This window comes from Sylvia atricapilla, chromosome 10, assembly GCF_009819655.1.
Source record: "Sylvia atricapilla isolate bSylAtr1 chromosome 10, bSylAtr1.pri, whole genome shotgun sequence".
Lineage (NCBI taxonomy): Eukaryota > Metazoa > Chordata > Aves > Passeriformes > Sylviidae > Sylvia > Sylvia atricapilla.
The window spans coordinates 16,980,532-17,008,066 of NC_089149.1; the positions used below are offsets into that span (position 1 = coordinate 16,980,532).

Consider the following 27,535-nt stretch of genomic DNA (forward strand, 5'->3'; position numbering starts at 1 on the left):
AGGCGGGAGTTGCCGTGGCAACGCCGTCGTGACCCTCTCCCCGCCGCCTCAGCGGCTTTCCCTGGAAATCCCCCCGGAATTCCCGACCCGCCGCCTCCAAGGGGCACGGAGCTCAGAGGACGGACCGGCGCTCTCAGGACACGCACCTGGGGTTCTCAGGCGGATTTACCCCGTCACAGGGGCCCGCGGCGCAGCGAGGGGCTGGGCAGGCCGCGGGCCGGGTGCGGAGCAGATCCAGGTGCTGGGACCAGGGACACCAAGGAATAACCCTGACCACGAGCACAGTGGCGTGACCTGCTGCAGAGCAGCGCTGCTGCGAGGGACCTGGGGGCTCTAATAGGCAACAAGCTGTCCTTGAACCGGCAGAGTGTGCTGGGGGCCCAAGGAGCCAGTGGGACCCCGGGGGACACTGGCAAAAGCACTGCCAGCACCTCAGGGAGGGGTCCTGTCCCTGTGTGGCACATCTGGAGTCCCTCCAAAAATGACGATCTACAAGAATAAGCCAAATTGTGCCTGGTGAGGATTATGGTGCCATGGATATGGTGAGGAATGGGATCATTTGGGGGACCTGAGGGCTTGAAGCACCCCACCTTAGATAGGGCTGCTGCTATAGGTGATAGTTTTTGTACATTTTGCAGTTAAGTTTGGAGTTTATGTAACAATCAATTTTTAGTCCTGCGGTGGGTTTGGTTTTGTTTTGTTTTTCATTCTGCTTTGAAAATGGACTTTGGTTTTTACAAGCTTACCCTGACTGGAAAGGCTCAGGGTCACCAGCATGGAAACAGTCAGCAGCTCTGCCTTTAAAAAACCTTTAATTAAGTTTTTTTTTTTACATCATGGGTAAGACAGAAAATAATCCCAACTGTGGGAAGGACTAAAGAAAAACAGACCCATATTGAAGGAAGACTTCCAGAACAATGGCTGAGACAGCAGGAGAAAAATTAAAAGATTTGCCACCGGTCACCTGTTGTAACTTTCTCAAAAAAATCTCAGAAGAAAACATTTATTTATTTACTTAGGAGAAGCCTACCAATGATAAAGACATGCAGGCTTTGGGGAAAAAAAACCCCAACAATTAATATTTTTGGCTCAAGGTGCTGGTCATGCTTTCTATAAAATTTGGGTTTTTAAAACTTAAACCATCTGAAGATGCTGCTGAGGAAACAAGTCTGTTAGGAATGTCCCAGAACAGAATTAAAGTCCTCAGTGGGGATCAAAAAAAGGACAAAACTGAAACATTTGCTGACTAGCACACACCCTTCAGCACTGCAGCTGGCACTTGGCTGCATTTCAAACACAGACAGTGCAAAAGTAGCTCTGAAGGAGCAAAGAAAAGCCAAAATATGGCTTCATAAAACAACAGATAAAACAATTAGCAAGAAAACTTCCTCTGCATAGTAGGATCTGCCTATTCCCCCGCCTCAGCTTCCTATAGGCCTCAGCACCTCCACATTTAAATTACAATTCTTTTTGAGTTATTTTAGTTTTAAACCCAACAGGAACAGTATTGAGTAGTGCCTCTAGAAATGGAACAGTTACAGCCAGGCAGGGCAGTTATGTGAATCTCTAATTACAGTTATGTCATTACTCACAACTCCAGTTTTCAGTTGCTTCTTTCCCTTTTAACTTTCTCCATCATACCTGGCTTCTGGACTATTGTTAAAATCACATTCAAACCAGTCTGAGTATGAAAATTAAACAGCATTCAACATAGTAACACTATTGTACAAGAATAAAGTTGCAGAACATTAACACTATCTAGTTCTTAACAACAGTGACAATGGGATCTGCAGGAGGGATCTCTGAACAGAAGTGAATGGGAGCCCATGGCCTTGCTATCCAGGAAAGATCCTTGGCAGTGGAGAATGACTTGTTTCTCTTTTCTATGTCCAAGGGAGGGGTGAGCATATGAGAGGGAAAGAGTGGCTGGCTGGTTACACTCGTGGTAATGGGTGTGCCAACAATGCAATTCCAGAAACAGCCTCAATTCCAGCAATGTGCTTCAGTTTACAGAACAAGTGGTTGTGCTGAGGGAAGTTTCAACCTTGCAGCTGAGAGCCAGCTGGGAATACAGATTCATTTTTCACTTGTTTCCTCTATGGAATGTGCATCTTTTCCATTAAAGGCTTCAGATTCTCATTTTCAGACCAGATCATTAGTTTTCCTTGTTTTCCAACACTACCAGTATTCATACTCCCAACCATGTGCAAGTTAGAAAATAAGAAATGTTCCAATTCCTGCAAGAAGTGCTGCAAGTGCTAGAAAATAATATTCAAGGAAAGAACAATTAAAAAATAGAACATTCTGGAGGTGTATGTTACTAAAACGTCTCAGAACTTACAGCACTCTGCCCAAAGTGGTTCCTCTCCAAAACAACCACTCAAAACTGCTCAGGGAAGCTTTGCCTAGCACAGGAGAACATCACCACAGCTCCCATTCCCACTCCACCATGTGTCCATGGCTCTGATCTACTCTGCAACAGGGTTTTTAAACATCTGCAGGATTGTCTTTTGATTGCTCTTAGGCAGTGAACAAATATCATTTGTGTCACTGGTGTTAACCACACAATTCAAAACCTTTCCTTCCTTGATGCTGGGGGATTTCACCCGGACCCTGGCAGGGGACTGCCAGTTTTCATTGCAGGAACCTTTCCGAGGCTTGTGGTGATTGGTTTCAGCCTGTGCCTTTGATCCCTTTGAGTTTCTTGCCCCCTTGGAACTTCCCTTCCTGGCAGAGGAGTCTTTCACAGAGCGAGGTGGTTTAGTGCGAAGCAGGTACTCGTCTGGAGAGCCTTTCTGTCGGTTCAGTTTCCTTTCCTCCTTGTTGAGCTCCTTCTGCAGCTGCAGAGCCAGAAGCCTGTCCTGCTCCTCCTGCCTGCGCCTTTCATAGAACTCCTGCTCAAAGGCTCTTTGTGTCTGCAAGACAAAATCATTCATCTGCTCTCCTTGGTCTTCTGAACCTTCTGAAAAAGTTCTTCTCCTCTTATCGAGTATGCCCAAGTCAATCATGGCATCAGCTGGGGCCTCCAGTAACTTCCTTTTGGGAGGCTCCTTAGAGTTCTGTGGCCTCTCTGGTGTCTCTGCACTTGAGTGTCCAGTCTCCTCCCCCAGATCATGCAACTCAGTCTGCCCTTCAGACATCACACAATTCACTCCTAACTGACCAGAAGTACAAGTTTCATCAGACTTTTCAAGGTTTACCCTTTGGACATCTGTTAAATTGCCACTGTCTGACTCAAGTCCATCGTCATCTCCTTTGGATCTAAAAAGAACTGTCCTAGACCCTTCCCCTTCTGTGGTTCCATGAAGTACATCTGGAACTCCATCTTCTAAACGATCTGGTCCTGGTGTTTCTTTCTGCTTGATGGTGACAGTTTCACCTGAAGCTGAGGCACTGAAGTAGTTCATGCATGATTCCAAAAATGAATCCTTAGCACCAGAATCTTTATTTACACTGGTCAGCTGTGGAGACAGTGTTGGCATTTCCTCTTGCTCATCCTGCAGCGCAGAACTGTTGCCTTCATTGCTGTTGGTCTCCTGAAGAAAAGGGACACACCACGAATTAAGTAAATTTATCAAAAGCCAGTGGGTGTGAATAAATACCACTCACTTCTCATGGCTGCATTGCCCCTTGAGTGCTCTGGTAGCAACTCAGATACTTCTCTTTCTAAAAAAATACCTGTTTAATAATAATGAAAATATTTAAAGTAACTGCAGAAGCCCAGCTAAAGGACAAAGCCCAGCTAACCACAACTGCAGCATTTTCCTCTTATCAGTGACTCTGACAACTGTGCAAGCCTGCTCATCTTCCCTGGAGGCTTTACAGGAATGATGAGCCAGCCATGGAATGATTCAAATCAGGTGCACCCTCTCCCAGTGGACTCCAGAACTGGGAATCATGAATACTGAAGGTAGCTTAAAAAGGGCAAAATAACCTGCCCAGTGCTGATGTGCAAGGGGAAGAGAGGACTGGACACCTCAGGCAAGAGGAATATATTCCCCAATTACAAACTGTGACATTTATAATAAAATTACTCCAGTTACCGCAGAGGTAGAGTTGCTTTTGCCTCTTCCTGTGGTACTGGAGAATGATGCTGATCCCAGCATACCACAATTCTTTGGAGACAGATACCTTAAAAAGAAAAAAAAAGCATACCCCTTTAAACATTTTGCCCTTGAATTGTCAGTCCTTTGCATTGTTCAAGATCTTCAGGGTCATTCTGACAAACAAAAAACAACAAGAAGGCAAGTGCTTCTCCTCCTATTAGGAAATATTTTCAACTTGAACACTTCACTTTTGTCCCCAGTTGTCTCAGGAAGCTGGCCTACAGTGTCCCAAAGAAGCAAATGGGGCAGAGGAACAATGGATCAGGCCAATAATTAAAGAAACACTTGGCTGAATCCCTTACTTCTGAATGTCTCCAGAGTTGCTTGGTTTGTTCTTTGCCTTGCCCAGGTTCAGTGGGGATGTCTGAAGGGAGAGGCTGTGTGCTGGTGACAGGCCGCCAGGCACGTGTCCTTCAGGATCCTCATTCTTCCAGACAAGTAAAAATAGCATTAGGTAAAACAAAACAACACAAACTACAGAAATCTCAGGGAACTACTTTGGCTTTGCTGCAGAATTAGTTACTTTTGTCCAAAGAATTCTAGAACTGTGAGTAATAGATGGTTATGGAGGAAGAAAAGTTACCTGCTCTATACACCTTTCTGGATCTAGCACTGAGGGACAGGAGGCTTTGCTCAATTAAGTACACAGGTTTCATCACTGGTTAGCAAAAATTCAACTAAGCAACACAAATTAATAAAACAAAAAAACCTCCAAAAGATAAGGTACGTTTTTCACTGTATGTTCCTTTCTTCCAGTACAGGTTACAGATATTAATTTTTTCCAAAGAAGGGTTTTTAAAATCATGCGGAAAAGGAAACATACAGCAGAAAAACAATGTTTTAAAATGTTTCAAAATGAAAACATACAGCATGCATGCTGGATTTCAAGTGTGTATTACACAGGCTTCCCTCTTCCCCTGGCCTTTCAAAAACTAATAGTCAATCAAGTCTTTCATGTACTGTGGTGACAACAGCTTCCAACTACAGCTAAAATAAACTTAAACTGTTCCAAATTTTACCATTTGCTTGGAGCAGTCCAAGTTGCTGGCACTATACTGACATTTGCTGCTGTCCAACTTGATCCTAACTCACCAGACTGTTACTGAGCTGCCAGGCCAGCTCTTCATCTTGCTTCAGCTGCTTCTCCACCTCCTTCCTTCTCTCTTCTGCCAACCTGTGCTCTTCCTCCTCCTCTGCCAGCAGCCGCTGAATGTATTCCTCACTCGCTTTGTTCTCCTCTTGTTCATGTGCTCGCCTTTCTGCCTCCACCTAAACCAGAAGTTTGAAAAATCCCAACTGGTTACTTCTGCAGGGCCACACTTTACACCAGAACCTCTGAGATGACACTCCTTAAATACGAACCGTTCGCTGTTCACGAAATACAGCAGTATTTCATTATACAGGTCTCAAAGATGTCAGTATCACAAGGATACTGCGTGCAGAGCTTTGGGTGTGACCACAGTGACAAACCTTTTGGTTTCTGTAAGATCATACCATTAACCTTGCTCATCTGCAAGGTTAAACTCCATTCCTCACCTTTTCAAAGCATTAGTAACAAAAACTAAGATATCCAAACACATGGATCTACAGAGAAACTGGGATTAGAATTCTTTCTAAGGCTGAATGCCAGCTATCCCACAGCATTTACTCCCACAGCACCTGCTTTTATCATTATATCTCCCAAAGACAGCATATCTTGTCTTCCAGAAGAGTGAACAGCTACGCTCTGGAAACACACAAAATCCAAAACAGCAGGCCAGGAATTTTCAATCTGCCTTCTTTACAGCAGACATGCTGAGAGATCAGTTACCAGCAACTCCACAAAGAGAGCAAAATACTTCAAGAATAAAGCTTTCTTTGGAAATTCCCCCCAGTCCTCTGCTTCATGTGCTCCTGTAACCACTAGCGAAGGGATCTCAACGAAAGGTGCATTCCCATATATTTTCCAACTCTAAATCTTAATACTACTGTGTCTAAACTGGAAGAAGGATCCTTAAATAGGCCTTAAAAAAGTTAAGAATTCTTTAAAATCTTCACTGGTTTTTAAATGAGCACAGGTAACAGAGTGAAGAAAAAAAATGCTGTATGTTCATTACTGAAGATTATCTAATTGTGGTCTCTTACTTGGAGGGAAATCAAGAAGACAAATATAAAACCAAAGCCCAAGGAGTTCCAAATTCCTACATTTGCTACTTTTATGTACAATGACTAAGAGATGAGGTAGGAGGTAAGAAAACTTGAGAAATGTCACCTTGTGTCATATACAAAGAAATCTCTTCCATCAACTTAATTCATGATTCAGGAGTGACCAGTATGTTCTTACAGCTGCAGTGCCCTTTTTAAGTATCTTTATCATTAAATAAAATAACAGTTGTTTGTGGGAACAATTCAAATAACTGGATACAAAGCATTGATACTTGTTAAATGTATTTTTAGACTTACCTTACTAATCTCTGCTTCATATTCCTGCCTGAGCTCCCCAGGTTTGCACAGCTGGTGCTGAGGCTTGGGGACACAGACTAATCAAGAGCAAGGAGAAGAAAAAACCAAAGTCAACAAACACAAAGTCATAAAAGTCAACAACAAAGGATTTTAACAACAAAAGATTTTAACTCCATAGCCTGTTACGCGAATGACTCGATTTAAATCAAGTGCTGTGATTTAAAAAAGGCATAAAGCAAAAAATACCAAGGAATATAGTTTCCACGGCAGAAAAGTTTGGTGTTACACAGCGGCAGGAAACAGGAGGTGCTTCCCAAGCACTGAATATAATGTAAATACAACAGAACAAGTTGTCCAGAAAAGCTGTGGCTGCCCCATCCCTGGAAGTGTCCAAGGCCAGGCTGAATGCAGCTTGGAGCACCTTGGTCTAGTGGAAAGTGTCCCTGCCCATGGCAGGAATGGGACGATCTTTAAGGTCTCTCCCAATCCAAACCATTCTCTGTTGGTACACTGACCGTAATTTGTGTCTCTCACTTTTTCATTAAAAACATCTCAGAACACTGCAAGTGGAACAAGCTGCCCTACAGCCAAGCTACCAAAAAAGCCCCACCAAGGGGCTTGCAATATCATAAATCCCAAAATCCTTCTTCAAAAAGTTAATCGGAATTCACTTCCTCTCTCTGACACCACAATTTTCAGCTCACAGATTCCTGCATTGACTGAACCTCTGGAATTTCAACCAAATGAATTAATACCTAAAAATCTTTTAACCACTTTACTTACTTGACAGTGATAAAGAAACACACACACAGACTCAAACACTCTGCTTGCAGATGCAACAGCTGCAAATGAGCAATGAACAAGGCCAGGCAGCCACACACCAATATCCCACACCAAAGGCATGAACAAATACCCACTGAAATGACCACACAACGTAATTTTTATCCTCTGTACTACAAATAAAGAAGGCATTACCCACCTCTTCCCTGCCCCTTTTGCAGGAGAGCTCTATCTCTGCCAGCAGCAAGACACCTGCCTACCCACAGCTCCTTATTTCCCAGCATCTGAAATTCACCCCCAGTAACTCCTGTGCCAAAGCACAAACATCTCAGGACAAGTGACATTTCACTTACTTTCCTCATCCAAATCCTGTCCGTTAATCCTCCGCTCACATTCCTCTGGGTAATTCTTCTGAATCTTCTCCCAGAGCTCCCAGTTGATAAGAGTATTTCTGCGGGTATTGTACCGTGCCCAGGAAGAGACCCGACGCCTACAAAAGGGGCAACAAAGGCTGGCCTTTTCCACTGTCATCTGGAAGCAGGAATTACAGAGGGTATGGCTGCATGGCAGCGTGACAGGCTCCACAAAGATCTCCATGCAAATTTGGCAGAGGCAGTCCGACAAGGAAAGCGGCGCCTTGGATTGCTTCGACATACTGACTCGAGGTAGAGGAACAACACTTAGGACAACATCAGGGCCTGAAAGCAAAAAGAAACATTTATGCTCCTTATAGGAAGTAAAATAAAGGAAAATGCAAAATGTTTTACAGCTACTTTAAGAAAATGTTACTGAATTTAAGAGCCTGCTTAAGTGGTTGCTTTTGCTCAGAGCCTAGGAGATTCCTGAGGAAGAAGCAGATCTTCACAGAAGTCATGGAAAAACTGTACCAGGTTTTCCTACTGCAGTTCCCTGTGAGCTGTAACAGGTGCTCTAGGGACACCAAGGAGATGGGGGAAAAGAAGGTGAGAGTTCTTCCATCTACCTCTGTGACTCTCCTCTTCTCCCACCACTCCCTGTCTACGATAAGATATGCTGGATACGTTATTCAAGTTACCTTAACATCGCATTCATTCATTTTTTCAGTATATGCACCTCCTTTGAGAGCTGCTTTTGGCACAAGCTTGTTTCCAGCACGTTCTGAAGGTGAAATACACCACAGCAGAGCAGCTTCTTGCTCATTCATTTGCTTGCTTAAGCTAGGACTATAAAGCTAAACTTCCTTTTTTCTTAAGATAAATGAAGAATTAGGACTTCAGCACCTTCTTGTGTGACTTGAAACTGTGGGGGTCACCTGTCTCCTCACGGTTTTTCCACTTGGTCCGGGAATACTGCGGGAGAAAAAAAAAACAAAAGACACATACAGCAAAAGAAGAAACCCACTTATTTTTAAGTTATAAGCTTCTTAAACAGGCAGCTCCAGAGCCAGGAGGCCCTCAAAAGAAAGGCTGCCATTCCTCACCGAGAACTCGCCATGGAGACAAATACTCGTTAAGGAGGGTTTTATTATTTCCGCTCTTTTTATTGACCAAAAAAACCAACCTCCAGGACTTCGGCGCCCAGCGAAAAGGGGCCCCCTCGTCCCCAGCCCCGGGCCCCGTCAGTCCCAGCCCCTGAGGCGCCCACCGCCGCAGAGCCCGGGAAAGGCCCCGCAATGGCGGCCCCGCTCCGCCCCTCACTGAGGGGCTGTTCCCGCCGCCCGGCTCAGGGCTCCACCTCCTCCTCCTCTTTCTCCTCCTCCTTCTCCTCTTCTCCTGCCTTCTGCTTCTGCTTCTGCTTCTCCTGTCCCGCCTCCGCCGCCGAGCCTGCTGGGAGACAGAGGCCACGAGCCCTCAGGGGGAAGGCGGGAATGGCTTCCCGCTGCCGGAGAGCGGCGTTGGGCGGGATATCAGGGATGAACCCTTCCCTGTGAGGGCGGTGAGGCGCTGCCACAGGCTGCCCCGTGCCCGGCAGTGCCCAAGGCCGGGCGGGCTTGCAGCCGGGCTTTGGTGCCTGGCTGTGCTCACCTGGCCGCGGGTGCCCAGGGCACGTCCCGCCTCAGGTCCTCCTGCAGCTTCTGCCCCTGCAGGTCGAATTCGCGCTCCAGCGTCTGCAGGCTGCAGTCCAGCTGTGCGAACCGGGCCTCCAGAGACAGCAGCCGGCTTTCTACTCTGGGCCGGGGAAAACCACAGTCAGGGCAGTTCGGAATTCTGGGGCTTTTTGCCGTGACAGTGCACTGTGAACAGCTCCAGAGCCCGTTCTGGGTGTCCTCCCAAGATTTGTGAGAACAAACACCACCGAAAGTCAAGCGGTTTTGTCACATCTTTTTGGCCGTTTCCTGGTGCAGAGATCTTGCAATATCCTAATACAGCTGCAAAATTAGTATGTAGATATATCTGTGGCTCTCAACCGTATGCATTAGTAGTGGCATAGGTTTTTCTCTTAACACATTTTGAAGGGATTTATTCTTTTATTTGTAATGTCATGGTATTTGGAATCATTTTCATTAACATTGAGCAGAACTTCTCCTTATTCCTCTGGTTAAAAATAATGCAAATAATAAACAAGCCACCCAGAGTGTTTTGGGGTTTTTTAATAGGACTGTCCTTCCGTGGAACAACTGTGATAAAAACTGCTTCATAGCTTGTATTTATTAAGCGCTTTTTCATTATTTGGTATCTGTTGTGTTTTTCCCTATTTAAAATTATAAAGTTTTGAGGTTTTATGCCACTCCACTTTTGCTGAAGAAAACTGTCTGGTTTAAAAGAACTTGCTGTGTTGAGACAAGGTACAAGGGAATGCAAGTATTTATTTTTGTACCCATTTCTCTCTTTCCTGGAGATACAAGGTGTGTTTCGTGTATCCAAAGATACACTTAACAGGGCTTCTGTCACTGTGGGTGGTTTTTGTAAAGACTTTCTTCACATTTTCCTCAGTTACCCGATTGACACCAAGGCATGTTCTTGAGAATCCTGAGGATGTGAAAGCTATTATGTAAATAATAATGTAAATAATGTAAGTGATGTAAATTATGTAAATAATTCAAAGTACCTTCCTAAATACTGAACAACTATGTCAGTACTATGTAGTCATTAGTGATTTACTAACAAAACATCACCTACTCCTTACAGAATTTTTTCTGATTTTTCTTTTTATTTCAGGCTGTATCAGCTAACAATAACTACACCATCAGCAAATATTACCGACATATTTTTCTTTATCTTACCTTTTTTCATTCCTTCCATTCCATTTCATTCATTTCATTCCATTCCATTTCATTCAGTTTGCTTCACTGCTTCTGTTACTATTATTATTGTATTGTTTTAATGTTCAGCGATTTGAGTTCTGAATTGTGACCTACATGTGTTAAACTCTATTCGTTTGTGGCCCTGTTACGTGTATCTCTGGATGAACGTTTTTTTGTAAGGACAAAATACCCAGCAGCTGGTGATGACATTAAAAAAAAAATCAAAACCCTTCAAACCTTTTTTCATTCTTTGACATGTATCCCACGGTATTTTAATGCTTGTTCTAAGAGATGGACCAAAAATGCCTTTTTTTTTCTATTAGCAGCTCCTCCCTCTCCCTGCCTTCCTCTCCTCCTCCCCCTTCTTCAAACCAAATTCTACTTTGGATTCAGTCTGCAGCTGACCTGAACGAGGAGAAAATAAAAAGACTTCAAAAGTGGCATATTTTACTAAGTATCCCCGACCTTAATTCATTGTCTGGCCGCTTGTGCTGATCCTCATCTAACGATTTGCTGTTGTTTCCTGAGGCTACGAGGCTTCCTCTGCAGCCTGGTGAAACCTCATCTCACTGCGGCAGGACTCCTCTTGCTTCAGCAAGAATTTTGGGACGAAAATAGAACTTTAATTGGAAAATTAAGCTGGTGTCATGTCGAAATGTAGGGAGTACCGAGGAACTGGAAGGACTGATGTGTCATAATTGGATCGAATCTATCAACACGGAGAGAGCAAGTGCAGAAACTGAGGTGAGGTGAGTCGGGCTTTGTCATGAATAACTTTCAGAGCTGGCTTGTCAGATAATGAGTATTCTTGCCGGTGAATTGCTCCCTGGTTTGCAGCTTTTTATCATGGTAAATAAGCTTCCTCATGGCCCATTCTCCAACGTCCTCGTCTACAAATAAGAGTAAAGTGATCCAAGATCTCATCACTAATACCAGTCTCAGTGCAGCAGTAGTTTCTCAGCAGCCTACACTCCAACGCTGTACTATTTGACCAGTTTTGTCTCTCAAACACTTTTTTTTAATTGCCTGTCTGTAAATTAATCTTCTGCATTTTTAAGCACCTGCAACAAACATTTCAGCATTTGCCAATTTTGGATCTAAAAATGTCTGTTCAGTTATACCACGGTAGATCCATTAACTGATTTCCCACAACTGTAACTGAATTCTGGTAGACTGAGTGCTGCTGCCTCTTGAAGTTTGGAATGAAAAGAGGAAGAATGCATTAAAGCTTCTGCTCTCATTTCCATCATGACTTCTGAACACTTTTTCCTTTAGTGTAAGTGAAGTTACCACTAAGTCAGTGACCTCTAACTCTGACTAGTACACACAAACCACATCCCCATTCTTTATCAGGAAGCTTTTAAAATTCCCCTCTTGTTGGTACACAAGAACATACTTGGAAGCCATGCTGTAGAAGCGCCAGCATTTCCACTTCTCTGGAAGCATGGTTCTATGTGAAACCTTATTTCTGCTATTCAGGCATTTACAGAAAATGCCATTTCAGAGCTGTCACATGGGTTTGATTTTCCAGGCCAGTGCAGCGTCCTGCACTTCTCCAAGCTCTGCCCATTCACTCACTCCATGGGACGTTAGACATACACTTCTTCAAGCAGTTTCCCACAGAATTAATTTTCACTTTTTTCTTTCAGGAATTGTTTAATTGTTTCTCCCTCTGGTCAGGTCTCCAATAGCTACTTTGGTGTTCACCACTGTGTGAATCAGAGTCATAAAGGCTGTGGGTGAGCCAACAGTATGAACAGTATCTTGACAAGAGGAGCAGTTTCTTTCCAAGTCTGTCAGCTGTCTGTTTGTCAACACATAATCATTCATTTCCTAAACAGAAGTATTGCATCCCATCAGCTGTGATATTCTGGATAGGGATCCTTTTGACTGCAGGTAAACCTCAGTTGTATGTATGATACCTGATTTGACTTTAAAATGTCTCAACATTGCATAGTTTGCCTTTAAATGTAATGTATCATAGAATCCCAGAATGGTTTGAGTTGGAAGGGACCTTAAAGCCCACCTCATTCCATCCCCTGCCACCTTTCACTAGCCCAGGTTGCTCCAAGCCCCATCCAACCTGGCCTTGGACATTTCCAGGGATGGAGCAGCCACAGCTTCTCTGGGCAGCTGTGCCAGGGCCTCACCTCCCTCACAGTAACATAAAAAGCCAGATGTGAAAATCCACAGAGGGGTCGGTATCCTGTCTGCCTCTAACTGCTGAGAATTTCAGACCCTTTTTTGACTCTTTTTCCTGAAGATCCATGCTCATATCTTTATATCTGCTCTGAGCCACCTCCACTGGTGCCTGCTGCTGCACAGCCAAGCACAGACTGGTGCCAGTGGGGACAGCTGAGGCAGGATTATTTTTCAGGAAGCCCGTGAACCTGTTGGTCACAGTCCTCTGCCAAGCGCAGGCTTTGGAAATGGAGGGTGAATCAGCATCACCTATGTCCCGATTCCCCAGTATTGGTGATTTGTTTCCCTTAAAGCTCATTCATGGGCTTTTTTTTTTTTTTTTTTGCTCATGATAACCACTTATTCCTTATCTTTGAACCCTCCAGATTCTGAGGCATGGTCTGAAAATCAGAAGTTCACCTCAAACCGCCCATTAGAACAGCAAGCCCAAATTTCACAGAACCACAGAATACACTGAGGTTGGAAGGGATCCACAAGGATCCAACTCCTGGCCTCCCTTTGCAATCCCACCCTGTGCCTGACAGCATTGTCCAAATGCTTCTTGAGCTTCAGCAGCTTTGGTGCTGTGATATCCCGTGGGGTGCCTGTTCAGTGCCCAACCACCTTCTGGGGGAATAACCTTTTTCTAACATCCAACCTAAAGCTTCCTGGACACAACTTAAGGTCCTGTCACTGGGCACCACAGAGATCAGTGTCTGTCCCTCCTCCCCCCTCAGGAGGAAGTTGTAAACCTCAATGAGGTGTCCCCTCAGTCTCCTCCAGGCTGAACAGACCAAGTACCCTCAGACCTGGTGACACTTCATGCACCATGGGTGATGAAGCAACTGCCCAAATCCCACAGCAAACAGCCAGGATGGCAGCCAGGGAATGAACAGAACCATAGAGCTGATGGCTCTGTCCCTCTTTCCTCCCCAGTGAGTGAAGCAGAGATTAAGCCTGCTCATAAGCTCCTCCCTTCCTCTATACACACAAGGTCTGTTGCCCATAGAAGTTTCCAGAGAGGCACAGGTTTGCAGTGCTCACAGGTTGTTTGGTGTGGTGTCCCTGCCCCAGCCCTCCACACCCTCCCCGTCCCCTCACACGCCCCGCAGGACCTGTTCAGCGTCTCGTTCAGGGAGCGCAGGGAGATGCTGGCTTTTGCCATCTTCCTGGAGAACACCAACAGAAGAAATAAAAGCTGCAGTGGGCTTGCTCCTCTCCTGTGGCCAGCAGCAACAGCAGGGACAGGGGATCCGAGTCCTGCAGGAGGTTGTTTGTTCCGAGGCTTTTTATAGCCTGTATATCCAAATATAGGTCATGGATGCACCAACACACGTTCATGGGCACAGCACAGCCTGAACCGCACAGCCTGACCCGACCCCTTCCTCTGCCCCACTGATCCTGTGTCTTCAGAGATAAAGGAGAAAAGTGTAGTTGCTCCCTTTTGTGTTAACCTGTGAATTAGGGTATTTTGTTTTATTTTTTTCTCCCCACGTTTTGGCTTTGATTTGCTGTTGCGCCCACCAGATTACGTCTTGGGCCAAAGCCTCCTACTGGGAAAGGCTGTACAAGCAGATTGCCTTTGTGTTTTTTTCATTTGAAAAGATACAAAGGTAAAATCTGATTTGGATGAGAATGAGTTGTGTTTGATTGCAGAGAGCTGCTTTGAGCAAAAGCAAGACAGTTGGAAACTCTTCCACAAAGGGTGGAGAAAGGCAGCACAACCAGATAATGGTTTTCTGGAGGTGGGTATTAAAAAAAAAAAAAAGAGCTGGAAATTTTTCCATAATAACATGATCTGGCAACAGCCCAGCTGGTGAAACACTGCAGCACAAACCTCCCACCAGGGTAGCAGGTCCTCAGCCAGCACTAGGAATTCAGTTCTGTGACAGGACAAGGACAGCCCAGGAAAAAAACCCTTTTTTTAAATTATTTGTCCACTTCATGGGAAATCCAGCATGAACTGAGCATGTCCAGAACTGTAGCATTCCCAGCATTTCCATTTAGATCTTCCTACCTTCAATTTGCAAATGAATGGAAGCTTCTAGCAAGCTAAGTTCTGCTCCTTGTGTTTCAAAGTTTTCAGAAGACAGGAATTATTTGGGTAAGGAGAAGCTGTGCCTTTGGCCCTTTGTATTCCTTCACCCTGTGATGGGGGTACAAGACACATTTTGACACAATTTTGTGTGAGTCTGGCACTATTAGAGTGAATCTAAGGACAAGGGAACAGTGAGAGAGAAAGCATTTATTTTAAGACAAGTGTAATAGCTCTTATTCCCTGGGATACACAACTAACTGACAGCTGACGCAGCAAACAGGTGTAACAGTTCCCCTGCTCCTTCTTTTGCTGCAGTGAAAAAGTTCAGTTGGCAACCACAGGGAACCTCATTTGATTACTCGTTAATTGATGCACCTCTAGTCTATGCAGCTGCTGACAGTGATGAAAACCACATTCCACCATAACCAGTTTAAGCCAACTGGAACACAGCTTCATGGGAGAAGTTGCACAGAGCACTGCAACAGCCCAAATCACATAGAGCTGTGCCAGTGACAGCCCTGGCTACTGTTCAGCAGCCTCACTTAGTATTGTGGGTGTCTCCTTAGCACTAATTTTCTCCTCCAGGCTTAATTACGTCAGCTTAGCCATGAACTAATGTTACCCCTAAAAATAGAGACCCGTTTCACTTAAATTCAAGCAGCAAACTGCCAACCCTGCATGAGACAGTGGCTGTGAACATAATAGCCACAAAGAACCAGCACGAGGCCAGGGACATCACGAGTGCATAGCAAATCTCTTCCCCTTCCCAGGGACCCAGAGGGGTTCCCTGTACAGTTCACTGTCAGTGGATGTAACTGGCTCCAAGAAGTGGTTTTGTCCCCCAGACTTCTGTAAACACCTAGGTGCCTTAAGGTTCTGGCAATGGGTAGGCTGATACAGACGTGGTCTGGTCAGCAACCAACACTCTCCTGGAGCCTTTGATCTCTGCGCACGACAGCCAGTTCACCTTCTCTCCGTGCTCAATGCTGAGCTTTGGCACAACTCCAGGGCGTTCATTTGAGGCCACTTTGTTGAGCTTCCCATCTTTTCTGATGGAAGCAGCTGCTTGGGCCTTCCTCCTGTGCAGAGATTTTGCTGGACTTTTCTGCTGCTTCCCGATGTTGCTGCTGACATCCCACAGCAAGACTTTCCCGTCATTTCCTCCTGACAACAACCAGTATGCCTCTGGCAGGAAGAGCACCTGTGAGACTCCCAAGCTGTGAGCCTGGAACTCCAGCTCATGTTCAAACCTGACACCGGTGACTCGGAATATTCTGACTTTACCGTCCTGAGCTCCACAGCCGAAGACGTTGCCGCAGGAGGCGACAGACAGGGAATGCGCGAGCGGCGGGTTGAAGAACTGCCCAGCTGACTGCTGGCTCTCTTCCTGTGTGTCACACTCCTGCAGGTTCATGGTCCACAAGGGACGAGCTTTCTGCAGGTTCCACAACATCACCTAAAAAAAAGAAAGGGATGAATCAATAATTCGTGTGTTTTACTTCAAATTGGAGCTTTAATAGTAAAATAAACAACCACGCTTCTTGCCCTAGCAGAGCAAAGGCTGTGCATGACTCCAAGAGGTGTAAGGCCTGTGGTGAGGAGTGGTTAAACTTGCCCTAATAAATGTAGCAAATCTTTCTGGCCTGCTTTCCAAACCCCCACCACCATACTCCGCAGTCAATGACTCAGACTTTTAGACCACCCAAGAGATGCAATCACTGCTCTAAAAGCTTTTGCATTTGTCTCAGCAGTAGTAATTATGATGTACTGCACATAAATTATTGAGAAGGAGGGACATGGAAATGCTATCAGTGAATAGAGATCATTATCATTCTGGATTTCTGTATCTATTACTTGGCCTAAAATAGTCACTTCCATGAATGTGTTTGAAAAATGGGAGGGCAAAAGCAAAACACTAGTTGAGGCTGTGGTTTTAAAATAGGCATATTTGTATTTATTTTTATATCCAGTGAGTGATCTGGTTTATGCTATGAAGTAGGGCATGCTTTACCTGCTGAGAAGGGGCAGGTCATGCTTTTAGACTTTCTTTTCCAGTGCCACCTCACCTCCAAGCCCCCAGTGAAAATCCTGTGTCTCTTGTATAGCAGTTCAAGCACTACAGATTTTTACTGAGCCAATTAAAAATAATGCTCTCAAGACTTTTGTAGGATCTGAATTGACAATGAGCACTCTCAAGGCCAACAGATCGAAAAGCACAAGTCAGTCTAACGCAGCCCTGCTGTCCCATTTGCATCATAAAGCTTCAATTTGTTATTAACAAAAATATTCTTTCAGTATAATCACCAATAAGCAATACAGGAGTCTTTAAATTTTGGTCACAAAAGTGCCTGGCTCTGCATTTCTGGAATCCAAATCACACTAAAACATCTGAAATACATTTCCTGTCCCTTTCCTGTCTCAGTGACTGCTGTTGCTGCTGCACTAAAACTACTTCCACAACAATTGTGATTTACTGTAAATCAGAGGGACTGGGTGATGCTTACAGAAAATACTCCTGCTTTCATCACAGACAACACTGCAACAGCCTGATGAATCAAATCCATCAACTGCTGACAGGTTTTCTGCAAACTAAGTATTTTCTGTCCTCATGGCATTTTCCCTGCTTCATCAGAACGCTTGAAAGAACTCCAGCAACCTAAATTCCAATTCTTATCAGCCATAGCTTCCCAAAGGGTTTGACAAGCCCAGAACACGTAGAGCTCACAACTTATCCAATGGAAAGGTGCAGCACAGGGCTTCAGAGTTCTGCAGCTGAGCTCCTCTTTGGGAAATGACTTATCTTAAAGGCAGCCTCAATGCAGAATGATGCTCTTTTCACTGTACAAAAACACACTAATGAAATCCTGTTTTGGCATACTAACTTTGACCTAAAAACCAACGTGCTGAGCTACAGTAAATGAAAGTAATACTAGAAAGGTCACAAAAAAACTCATCAGCTCACTTGTATGTAGTTGTACATAAATGTTTACAACTCTGATAAAAAGTTTCCAGCCACAAGCAGAATTAAGCCAGCTGAGGGACTGAGTGTTTACTCCTCCCAAACAGGATCTATCATCATGGCTTTAACATAGAAAAATACTAAATATACTAAATATAAGCATGTAAATCTACAGAGTTTATACTAAATATGAGCACCTATTTGCTCTGATGGGTGTGAGATGTACGTTGGTTTCAGGAACACACAGTGAAACTGCTCAACACTGTTGCACAAACTTCACCCTGACACCGCTGGAACCACAAAAACCTTTGAGAAGTGACAGTTTTCATATCGGGCTAAACCAGGAATGTGGTCAGACCTCAACCACTGGAAAGAAATTACTGAAAAATATCTGTTCTGAGTGGCCAACACTGGGCATAACTCCCAGCATGGTTCCTCTCAGAATGCAAAGGACAACATTTCCTCTTGTCCAACATTTCCTTCTGTCCTCTGATGAGGACAGAAAAGTTTAAAAGGCAGAGAATATTTCATGTTTCCAATATGCTAACAGAACAGAGAATAAACTATACAAATCACTTGTCTTCACAGTGACACATTCCACTTTGAAAGATGCTGCTCTACCTGCCTGCCTCAAGCACTATGCCTTCTCCTCACCACCCTTTGCATCTCACCTGCAGCCACAACTGATCCCTAAGGACTGCTGCTGGTTTTGCTCAGTCCAACAAAGAGCTAATATGGCACAAGTGAGCTTTGCAGTGTATCCTGACTTCCCCTCACCTCATTCACTTTCGAATTGTAAATGTTAAGGAAGATAAAAACAGGGGCAGAAGCTGCTGAGTACAACATAGCACAAAGAGCCCCAAGACTTAGTTTTGGGACAAAACTACTTCAGAATAGTGAGGGAGCTTTCCAGTGACTGCAGGCTGAACACCTTCATGCTCGGTGAAAGTCCGCGGGTGCTTCACTACACTGGTGTGTAATTACGGTTTCATTTCATTTCATTTGCACATGTATGCAAATCACCTGCATGTCCAGTCCACAGGAAACCAGGCTTTGAGGTCGCTGAGGTCGGAAGGCAACAGACGAGCAGATGTTGGAGTGTCTCAAGGACCGGCTGACTTTCTTGCTTTCCAAGTCCACAACCTTTATGGCCCCCGAGTCATCCGCCGCAGCCAGGAAGCCGTCGGTATCGTTCACGGAGAGGCAGTTGATCTCCTCCTCGTTCACGTGGAAGCGCTGCAAGGGCTCCTGGAGGGAGCGGACATCCAGCACGCTGACGGTTTCTCCGTGGGACGTGTACAGCGTGCTGGGGCGGCGGGCAGAGAACACCACCGAGGTCACGTCCTCCGCCTGCGGGAGCCGCAGCTGAGCCACGGGCGGTCCTCCCCCGTCCCAGAGCGCCAGCTCGCCCCGCTCCGCGCCCGAGGCCACCAGCCCCTCCGCGCTCACGTTCAGGCACAGCACAGAGCAGGAATGGCCACCTTCCCACTTAACTGCCATGCTTCAGGGACGCCTCTGAAACAAACAGAAAAAATCAAGCCCCGAACTGAGGTGGTTGCTGGTCTCGTTACAACAGAAACTTATCAAGCAACAAGAACATTCTGAGAACTATTTGAAAGTCCAGTGTCCAATTTAAAACGGGCACCCCGACAGCTCAGTACACAAGTAATGCTTTCGCTCGAACAGCAACGACACCTGACACAAACCGGTCTTTCCCAACCTAAACGATACAAGCAGTCTTTAAAAAAGAAGTAGGACTCATTTAAAACAGGTTGCAACATATTTAATTGGCTATCAGAGCACACCCATGGTGTTCACCAGCCTTAGTCCGCCCAGGTGTGACTCCCCACAGCAGGTAGCCTGTGTCACAGCGCTGCTTAGGGAAGCACATCAGCAGAAAATTAAGTGAAGGGCAAAAAAGGGCAGCACAAAAGTGTCGGAGGGACTGGGATGCTGCGGGGAAAAGGGGAGAGGCACACGGGATTTGTGTGACAGCCCAGCAGCCGCTTCGCTGCCTTAAGGCCCGCGTGTTTATTTAACTATTGGGCAATAAACGGTTTGTTTCAGGTGGTTTTACCTTCTTTTCTTTTTACCATGTTATGTTTTCCACGTGATTTTTTGCTGACCCAGATGTAAAGAGCAGCCAGAGCCCATTCATTCTATCAGAAAAACTTCGGTCTTGGCGATCAAATAGCACTACAGAGAGGGCCGATACCTTCCCCGCAGGTGGCGCCAGGGCAGATTCGCGGCCGCCGGTCCCCGGGCCCCCAGGTGAGTCGTTCCCTGCCAACCCCGGAACCCTGCGGCAGCTGGCTCCGACCGCCCCCCACCCCGGCAGGCCCAGCCCTGGAGCCGCCCCCGGCCCGGCCCGCGGGGCGCGGCGCTGCTGAGGCCGTCCCGAGGGGTTCGGAAGCGCCGGGGCCCTCGGCTCTCACCTCAGCTCCCCTGAGCTCCGCCGCGCTCCCCTCGCCTCCCGCGGGCTCCGCCGGGCTCCGCTCCGCCGCCCCCGCCCCCGCCGCCCCCCGCGCCCGCCGCGCACGCGCGGGGCGGTGCCCGCGGCCGAAATGGCGGCGCCGCGCGCCCCCGCGCCGTGAGGCCTCGGGCGGCCCCGGCCACAGCGGGCGGGCGAGGGGAGCGCGGGGGGCGATGGCGGCGGGGCCCGGCCCCGGGCCCGGCCCCGGGGCGGCCGCGGCGTCGTGGGGAGGGCCGGGCTGGCGGCTGCCGGGGCGGGTGCTAGAGCTGGTGTTCTCGTACCTGGAGCTGCGGGAGCTGCGGAGCTGCGCGCTGGTCTGCAAGCTGTGGCACCGCGTCCTGCACGGCGACGAGAACAGCGAGGTGTGGCGCAGCCTAGCCGCCCGCTGCCTGGCCGAGGAGGCCCTGCGCACCGACATCCTCTGCAATGTGCCCACCTACAAGGGCAAGGTGAGGCCGGGACCCCCGAGCGGCGGGGACACCCCCACCCCGCCGGGCCACCCCTTCACCGCGAACCCCGGCGCTCGGAGACACCCCCACAGTCCTCCGGCCCACCCGCCATTGGAAGCGAAGGGGGCGGGAGGTTGGGAAACATGACAGGGTTTTATCTCCTAGAACCACGGTGTTCTGGGTCGGAAGGGACCTTAAAGCTGCCATGGGCAGGGGCTCCTCCCACTAGACCAGGCTGCTCCGAGCCCCGTCCATCTCCCTCACCCACCTTCTCTCGCCCAGGTCCGTGCCTTCCACCACGCCTTCAGCACCAACGACTGCTCGAGGAACGTCTACATCAAGAAGAACGGCTTCACGCTGCACCGCAACCCCATCGCGCAGAGCACGGACGGGGCGCGCACCAAGATCGGCTTCAGCGAGGGCCGGCACGCCTGGGAGGTGTGGTGGGAGGGCCCGCTGGGCACCGTGGCTGTCATCGGCATCGCCACCAAGCGCGCCGCCATGCAGTGCCAGGGCTACGTGGCCCTGCTGGGCAGCGACGACCAGAGTTGGGGCTGGAACCTGGTGGACAATAACTTGCTGCATAACGGAGAGGTGAACGGCAGCTTCCCCCAGTGCAATAACGCGCCCAAATACCAGGTGAGGGGGCTTGGCGTGGGCTCAGGGGTGCTGGCTATCCCTCGCTGTCCCGGCTGGTTGCTGAATTGCTCCTAAGTGGCCCTCAAAGGTCTCTGTGCCTTCCTTGCAAAAGGCAAATGATTCCACCTTGTTTTTTCCCCTCTTCATTTACTGCTTCTGCAGGCTACACCTGTCTGGTGTTCAGTGCACCCGACCCTGGGTTGTTTCCACACTTTTATCTCAAACACTGAGTGTGAAACCTGTACTGTGGGTGTCTGCTTAGCCATTCTAGTGCTTTTTGGAATAAAACCTGAAAAGACTGTTGTAGCTTTCAGAAGTAGCGACTTGCCCCACAGCGAGGTGAGTGTCTGAGGGCTTGTACCCCTTTGTTGTCTGGCAGAGTGAGCTGAAGTTAGTGCTTAGGTGAGAGTCTTCCTGCAAAAACCTGCAGCAGTGCTGATGGCTGCTTCTTTGCTCACTGGCCATCTTTCCAGTGGGTGATATCCCTTATCTGGAGTCTGATGTTCAGGTAACTTCAGAGTATTAAAGAGCAGAGGCCACCCCATCTTTTTGTCCTTACAGCAGTGCTTGTCTTGTCATTCTGCCTGCTCACACGACTGCCTCTTCACTGCTGGATTTGCTGGTGTTACAGCTTAAACTGGATCATTGTAATTTCCATCTCTTCTTCAGAGAATGGGTTAGAAGGGCCTTTAAAAATAATCCACTCAGTGCTGTGGCTTTGTACTGGCTTATATTTCTCTTCTGGGTGAAGATCTGTGTAGTACCTTGTATCTGATACTCCTAAATTTTGTGTGAAAGTTCAAATCAGTGATGCTTCAGCGTATTTAGTGTTTATTAAGATATGTGCAGTGATCTGCTTGTAGCAAACGTACTTAAAGGAAACACATATGTGCATTAGTGTTGGCTGGAAGAAATTCCTAGTGCTGGGGCTGGCTGGAGAAGTGTCAGGAGTTTGCCTTGTGCCTGCTGTGCTTCGGGCAGTTCTCTGGAAGTTTCATTGATATCTGAAATAACGTGTGCTAGAAAAATGCAGGGAGCTCTCGGGCTTGCCTGGATCCAAGGCTCCTGCTGTGGTCAGTGTTGGATTCACTTGTGTGTGTGTGTTTGTGTATATTTTTTAGGGTTTTCATTTTACATTTTGTACTGAAATTTCCTTTTACCTTGGTTGGGGAACACCTCTCTCAGCAACAGCACCTGCATATTAGTCTATTCTGGGATTTTTTTGTAGGTGGCACTTGCCTTTCTTAACTCCACTGTCTTAAAAATGCTCCTCACAGAGCAATTGCTGCTCAGTGATAGCTGGAGCTAAACACAACTCCTATAACTTGGAACCCAAATTGCAAAGACTCCAAAGCTCTGCAATATTTCCAAAGCACACAGCATGTAGTGCCTGCTTTCAGTGCTCTCAGAGGTTCATATGGGAAGTATCATGGTTATTATTGTAAATAGGTGGTGGATGCAGGCTGGCCTGCTTCAGAGGTACTCAGGATCATGATGAAATTGAGAAATTCCTATCATAAGAGCAATCAATCATTAGACACAGGACAGCCCTGCTTTTAAATTCTCTGCTACGTTACACTTTGCATTATTTTTGTTTCCATCTGAACATGCTGGCTCTTTCTGTGTGTTGTTTTTACTCCTCCTCTTGTCTCTGTTTCCAGATAGGTGAAAGGATTCGAGTTATCCTGGACATGGAAGACAAAACATTAGCATTTGAGAGGGGCTATGAGTTCCTGGGAGTTGCCTTCAGAGGACTGCCAAAAGTTTGCCTGTATCCAGCAGTGTCTGCTGTGTATGGTAACACAGAAGTGACTTTGGTCTACCTGGGAAAGCCTCTGGATGGATGACATGGATTCATTGGGACGTCGAGATGTGGATGTTTGGGAGGAGAAATCTGCATGTTGGTTAGAGGGAAACGTGTATTAGAGGAGAAAACAAAAAAGTGTGGGTGTGTGTCCAAGAGCCATCGAGGGAACCACATGGAGTTTGGAAAAGGAGGACCAGCCGTGCTTCAGAAATTGTGTTACATTTCCTCTTTCTACCCGGCCAGAAAAATCCTCAGGGCTGCAGTTAATTGAGTGGGAAGCTGACACATGCATGTTGCAACAGATTTTATTGCTAAAATGGCAGTGTGACCTCAAACATTTAAGAAAGGACTTGATACAAAAATGCTTGAGGAAATTACCCTGGGATTTGTAAGTGGCGTGTTTTGTGAGAGACTCCCATTTCCAAACTGCTTGTTCCTTCCTTTCCTCCTTGGGGCCAGCGTGGGGGCTGGAGCACAGTTGGGGCTGTTTGGGGTATTTACAGTTTTTAGTGTCCTGAGAGGCATGGTCTGTGCCACTGCCCTTCTCTGGTATAACCATACAACACGTGTGCAGCTATTTTTAAGTGTATTTTAAGGATTGTATATAAAGAAAACGTTGAAAAGAACAGTTAAAAGAAAGGGTTTGCTTTATTCTAACTGGGACGGAATTTCTTAAAGGGAAAAAAAAATCACCCCCCTCCCTGGCACCAGAACACACACCTGGGACAGGTGTACAGCCTTCATGTCAGTGCAGTTCTGTTGTAATGTGTTTTGGGATGCTCTTGTGGAGTGAGGTGCTACTTTGGGTTGTTTCCTGTGAAAGTTTCCATGGCTTCAGTGACAGGTTTGTTCTCTGTAGGAAACAAAAACATTCTCCCCGTGAGTTTCCTTTCAGCAGAACTTGTGCTCCCCTCGGGGAAGGAAGGCTGAGCACAGCACTGAGCTTGCTTTCCTCTCCACATCAAGAATGCCACCTTTTCAGAGCATTCTCTCACTTGCTAATCACTGTTGTGAGATGTCTCAACATAATGTGGAAGGAGCATTGTGCCTCTGCAACCAGACCTTACTTTCAGCTTCAGTGGCTTTATAAAGCTTTAAGGCTTGCCTGAACCTCTCTTAACTGAATCAAATCCCCCAGTACCCCAACATTCACCTGCCCAGGACTAGTAAAACTCTCACCAGCCCTTGGATGGGGATTTTGGATCACATTCAATGTTTGTGCTCTTCACTGATTTTCTCAAAGCCATGTCCATGCACTGGGCTGTGCAGGCTGGGAAGCTGCCAGGTGTAGTGAGGAGGGAAATCCTGGTGAAACCGCTTTCCTGTGAGGCTGGAAGGTCTGCAGGGAGCCCTAGGAGGGCCCTTTAACAGGGCAGGGAGGCTGTGAGCCCCATGCCTAGCTCGTGACTCTAGTTTCATGCTGGTTGGCATCTCCCAGAGCTGCCTGGGCTGTTGCAAACCTGCTTTTTGGAGAGGGAGAAGGAAATGTTTATACAAACTCTCAAAAAACCCCAATTTTTTGTTTTGTTTTGTTTTGTTTTGTGTTAGAGAATGTGATATGCTTGGTATCAGACACTGGCAATTCTCTGAGCATGGAAGAAAGAGGAATTCCTCTTGGACTGTTGCTTATCCCCCTCCCTGTTCCTCAAGGAGGTGAGTGAGGCTTTGCCTTGGAGTGTTTTTGGCCAGGTAGATCACAAGGTTCTGCCATGGCACTGTGTGAGTTGTTACCATTTAAAGGATTTAAAAGTATTTATTTGTTTTGTGTGTTCATGCTGCAAGGCAAATCAAGGTCTTTTCCTCTTGCTGCATGAGACAGAATGTGCTCTCAGCAGTGGGGGTGTTTTAGGTGGTGCTGAGAACAGCCAAATAAAGGTGGTGGGATGGGCATCCAAGTACCTCCCAGACAAATTTGTTACAGGCATTGATTGTACTGGACTGTGAAGTGTCTGCAGAGCAGAACATGGGGCATAGAGTTGGGGATAAAGGAAACAAAACCCTGCCCAGTTTAGGAAAATAAATAGTCCCCAGGATGAATGTATTCTCAGTGTAGTCCTGAAAGACACAACCCCTGTGGTTGTCCATGATCCAGTTAGAGGCAAGGAAACCCTGAGAATTCCGAAGAGTTTTAATCACAAATTTAGATTGATTCCCATTCTTCAGACTGCATCTTACCCTCTAAAGAATTTCCCTCTAAATCAGAAATGCTGAAAGTTGAACATTCCTTAAGGGTGGGTTTGGGCGGACTCACTTGTGTAAGATTATAACTTATTCCTGGAGACCAATGCTGGCTGTACAAAATAATAAAATAAACTCTGCTATCATTCAGAAGGATCTGTCGGTGTGGATTGTTGGAATGGCATCTGGGAACCCCACAGATGGGAAGAAGGGAATTGCAGTTTGGTGCCCCAAGAGGACAGAGGCGTTGGGGCTGTGTGATCTGCTGTGTGACTGCTGGGAAGGAGAGAATCTGAGTGGTTAAGGAAGGCTTGGAAACTCAGGGATCTGAGAGCTGTGCTTGGGAAAATGCCTCCTCTGGAACAGGCATTCTCACTGGTGACTGGGAGAAAGGCATTCCTGCCTGCTGGAGGCAGGAGTTGGGGTGCTGTGGTCACTGCTGCATCGAGGGATCTCCTTCCCCCTCAGCTTCCTGCTCTTTCCTTAGCTTTCCCTATGGAAGTTCAATATTTCACAGTGATTTTAGGAAGAAGTATTGTGGTTTTGAGCTCCGAGGCACTTTTCAAACTCTCTGCACCAAGAGTTTGCTTTTAAGCAGTAAATTCTTGGCTAGCACTTTCTCCAGGAGCAGAGAGGTTTGGTACTGGATCGCCGAGAAGGCAAAGTAGGGTTTTTTTAGCCTGAGGTACCTCAGGGTCAGCTGAGCAATTGTTTGGGATATTTTCCCTGCCCTGACAAGGGATTTAAGGGCTTTGGTCAGGGGGAACATCAGATGTTCACAGCCCCCATAACAGAAATCAGTCAGGTTAACAGGTCTTGGCTTCAGAATCTTATTTAGGATAAGTGAGTGTTTTATCTGTCATTTTAATAAAATTCAGAATTCCTTGTGGTTTGAGTGTGCTGTGAAATCTGTTGGGAACTGAACAGTCAGTCCCTGTCATACCTCTGAGGAGGTGAGGAGCTTGATGTGGTCACTAGTTTGGGGGCAGAGGCTGTTCTTGGCCTTGGTGGTGCCTTGTGCTGGCCCTAAATCCGTTGTGTGACAAACTGATAAATCAAGATGGGGTGGGAAACTCCCTCCTGGAAAATGCTTTTATCCCAGCTGACAGGCTGCAGTTAGTGTACATTTTTGGGAGCCCTGTGTGCACCTTCCCCTGGCAAAGGCCCCTCGGTGCTGTCCCTCCTGGCCTCCTTGCCATGTTTCAGGTGACAAACCCAGGCAGGAGCAGATGGTATTGCACCTCCGGTGGGGCTGTGCTCTTCCCTGCCTGCCTTGGAATCTGACAGCCAGAAATCCAACTTTTCTCCCTGCTTATCCCTGATCTACATTTCTAAATTCCCTCAGCACACTGGGTGTGTTTCCAGATGGCTGCCTCCTATTTTTTTTTTCCTCTTCCATTTTTGCTGGGTTGATGACAGCAGCAATGAGTTAAAATAACACTGGGTCTGATCGTAGTCTGATCATGAAAAAGTTGTTTTCTTAAAGTATTTGAGAGATGAGCAGTCCTCAGTCATTCCTTTAGCTATGTATTTCCATGTGAATATTTCAGTTTTTGCATGTTATAAATAGCCCTTAGATGTGTGATTTTTTTTTTTTCCCCACTTACTTGCAGTGAAATCTGCAGACAGAAAACAGCATTGTTGAAATTGCACTAAGATCCTTTCTACACTTAAAAAGCAGGTTTTCAGGGGTTTGGCAGTGGCCATGCTTGACTCTGTAAGTGACAGTAGCCCACCTTGTGCTAGAGTATGATTGAAAGAAAAAAAGAATGAAGCAGTGAATGAACACACAAAGCTTTTTCTGCAGTGCTGCTGGACCTGCTAATCCATCCCTTAAGGCAGGTTTTTTCCCTACTGCTGAATGATGCTTTGTGACTTCCAAAGGACCTCTCCTGTCTCCACATGAGAGGGCAAAGCCCTGGGAGCCTTGACTTGTGCTCAAGCAAGTGCTGAGTACAGTAAATGTTTCTAATGTGGAACCTTCTCCCTTAACAATTACTTCCTGTACTTTTCAAATACCAAAGAAGCTAGAAACCCTCAACAGAAGTGGATGATGGACATAAATTTTTTTAAAGTTCACTCCTTCATTTGAACGCCGCATCCTGAAATAGGCTGAGCAAATATTTGCATTTCAAAAAATGATTTTTAGTGACACCAAACTGAGCCAAAGCTCCAAGATCACCTTTAACGATTGAAAGGGATTTGAGAGGCTCGAACCAAATATCAGAGTTGCTATTTAAGGTTCACTTTTTCCCAGACT

At 46.5% G+C, this 27,535-nt stretch overlaps 3 protein-coding genes across 5 annotated transcripts; 1 reads left to right on the forward strand and 2 right to left on the reverse strand.

The window, feature by feature from the left end:
• Positions 1-793: 793 nt before the first annotated feature.
• RNF168 (ring finger protein 168) lies at positions 794-8,657 on the reverse strand. The gene is made up of 7 exons (XM_066326133.1): positions 8,588-8,657; positions 7,682-8,026; positions 6,549-6,625; positions 5,199-5,375; positions 4,409-4,533; positions 4,044-4,131; positions 794-3,536 (listed from the first exon to the last, which is right to left on the reverse strand). Exons 2-7 carry the CDS (start codon positions 7,980-7,982, stop codon positions 2,469-2,471), a joined length of 1,836 nt encoding a protein of 611 aa, XP_066182230.1. The 5' UTR covers positions 7,983-8,026; positions 8,588-8,657; the 3' UTR covers positions 794-2,468.
• Positions 8,658-14,957: 6,300 nt separating this feature from the next.
• WDR53 (WD repeat domain 53) lies at positions 14,958-21,037 on the reverse strand. Of its 2 annotated transcripts, none has more exons than XM_066326135.1 (3): positions 20,920-21,037; positions 18,753-19,244; positions 14,958-16,226 (listed from the first exon to the last, which is right to left on the reverse strand). In XM_066326135.1, the coding sequence occupies exons 2-3, from the start codon at positions 19,227-19,229 to the stop codon at positions 15,639-15,641; spliced, it is 1,065 nt and encodes a 354-aa protein (XP_066182232.1). In that variant the 5' UTR covers positions 19,230-19,244; positions 20,920-21,037; the 3' UTR covers positions 14,958-15,638. The 2 variants fall into 2 exon arrangements, with proteins under 2 accessions (XP_066182232.1, XP_066182233.1); XM_066326136.1 differs by lacking the exon at positions 20,920-21,037 and adding an exon at positions 20,165-20,224.
• FBXO45 (F-box protein 45) lies at positions 20,316-25,428 on the forward strand. Of its 2 annotated transcripts, XR_010744375.1 has the most exons (4): positions 20,316-20,651; positions 20,934-21,290; positions 22,952-23,485; positions 24,646-25,428. XR_010744375.1 is itself a non-coding variant. In XM_066326137.1 (3 exons), exons 1-3 carry the CDS (start codon positions 20,376-20,378, stop codon positions 23,135-23,137), a joined length of 819 nt encoding a protein of 272 aa, XP_066182234.1. In that variant the 5' UTR covers positions 20,316-20,375; the 3' UTR covers positions 23,138-25,428. The 2 variants fall into 2 exon arrangements, 1 of the variants encoding a protein (XP_066182234.1); XM_066326137.1 differs by having other exon boundaries at positions 22,952-25,428.
• Positions 25,429-27,535: the final 2,107 nt, after the last annotated feature.

Coding starts and splice junctions, on each gene's coding strand:
- RNF168 (XM_066326133.1), bottom strand. CDS start 7,982: ATGTCGAAGCAATCCAAGGCGCCGCTTTCCTTGTCGGACTGCCTCTGC. Junction 5,376..6,548: donor ATGAAGCAGAGATTAGTAAG/GTAAGTCTAAAA, acceptor CTTCTGGTTTAG/GTGGAGGCAGAAAGGCGAGC. Junction 3,537..4,043: donor AAAGCAACTCTACCTCTGCG/GTAACTGGAGTA, acceptor CCTTTTCTTCAG/GAGACCAACAGCAATGAAGG.
- WDR53 (XM_066326135.1), bottom strand. CDS start 19,229: ATGGCAGTTAAGTGGGAAGGTGGCCATTCCTGCTCTGTGCTGTGCCTG. Junction 16,227..18,752: donor CCTGTGGACTGGACATGCAG/GTGATTTGCATA, acceptor TCTTTTTTTTAG/GTGATGTTGTGGAACCTGCA.
- FBXO45 (XM_066326137.1), top strand. CDS start 20,376: ATGGCGGCGGGGCCCGGCCCCGGGCCCGGCCCCGGGGCGGCCGCGGCG. Junction 20,652..20,933: donor TGCCCACCTACAAGGGCAAG/GTGAGGCCGGGA, acceptor TCTCTCGCCCAG/GTCCGTGCCTTCCACCACGC. Junction 21,291..22,951: donor ATAACGCGCCCAAATACCAG/GTGAGGGGGCTT, acceptor CTCTGTTTCCAG/ATAGGTGAAAGGATTCGAGT.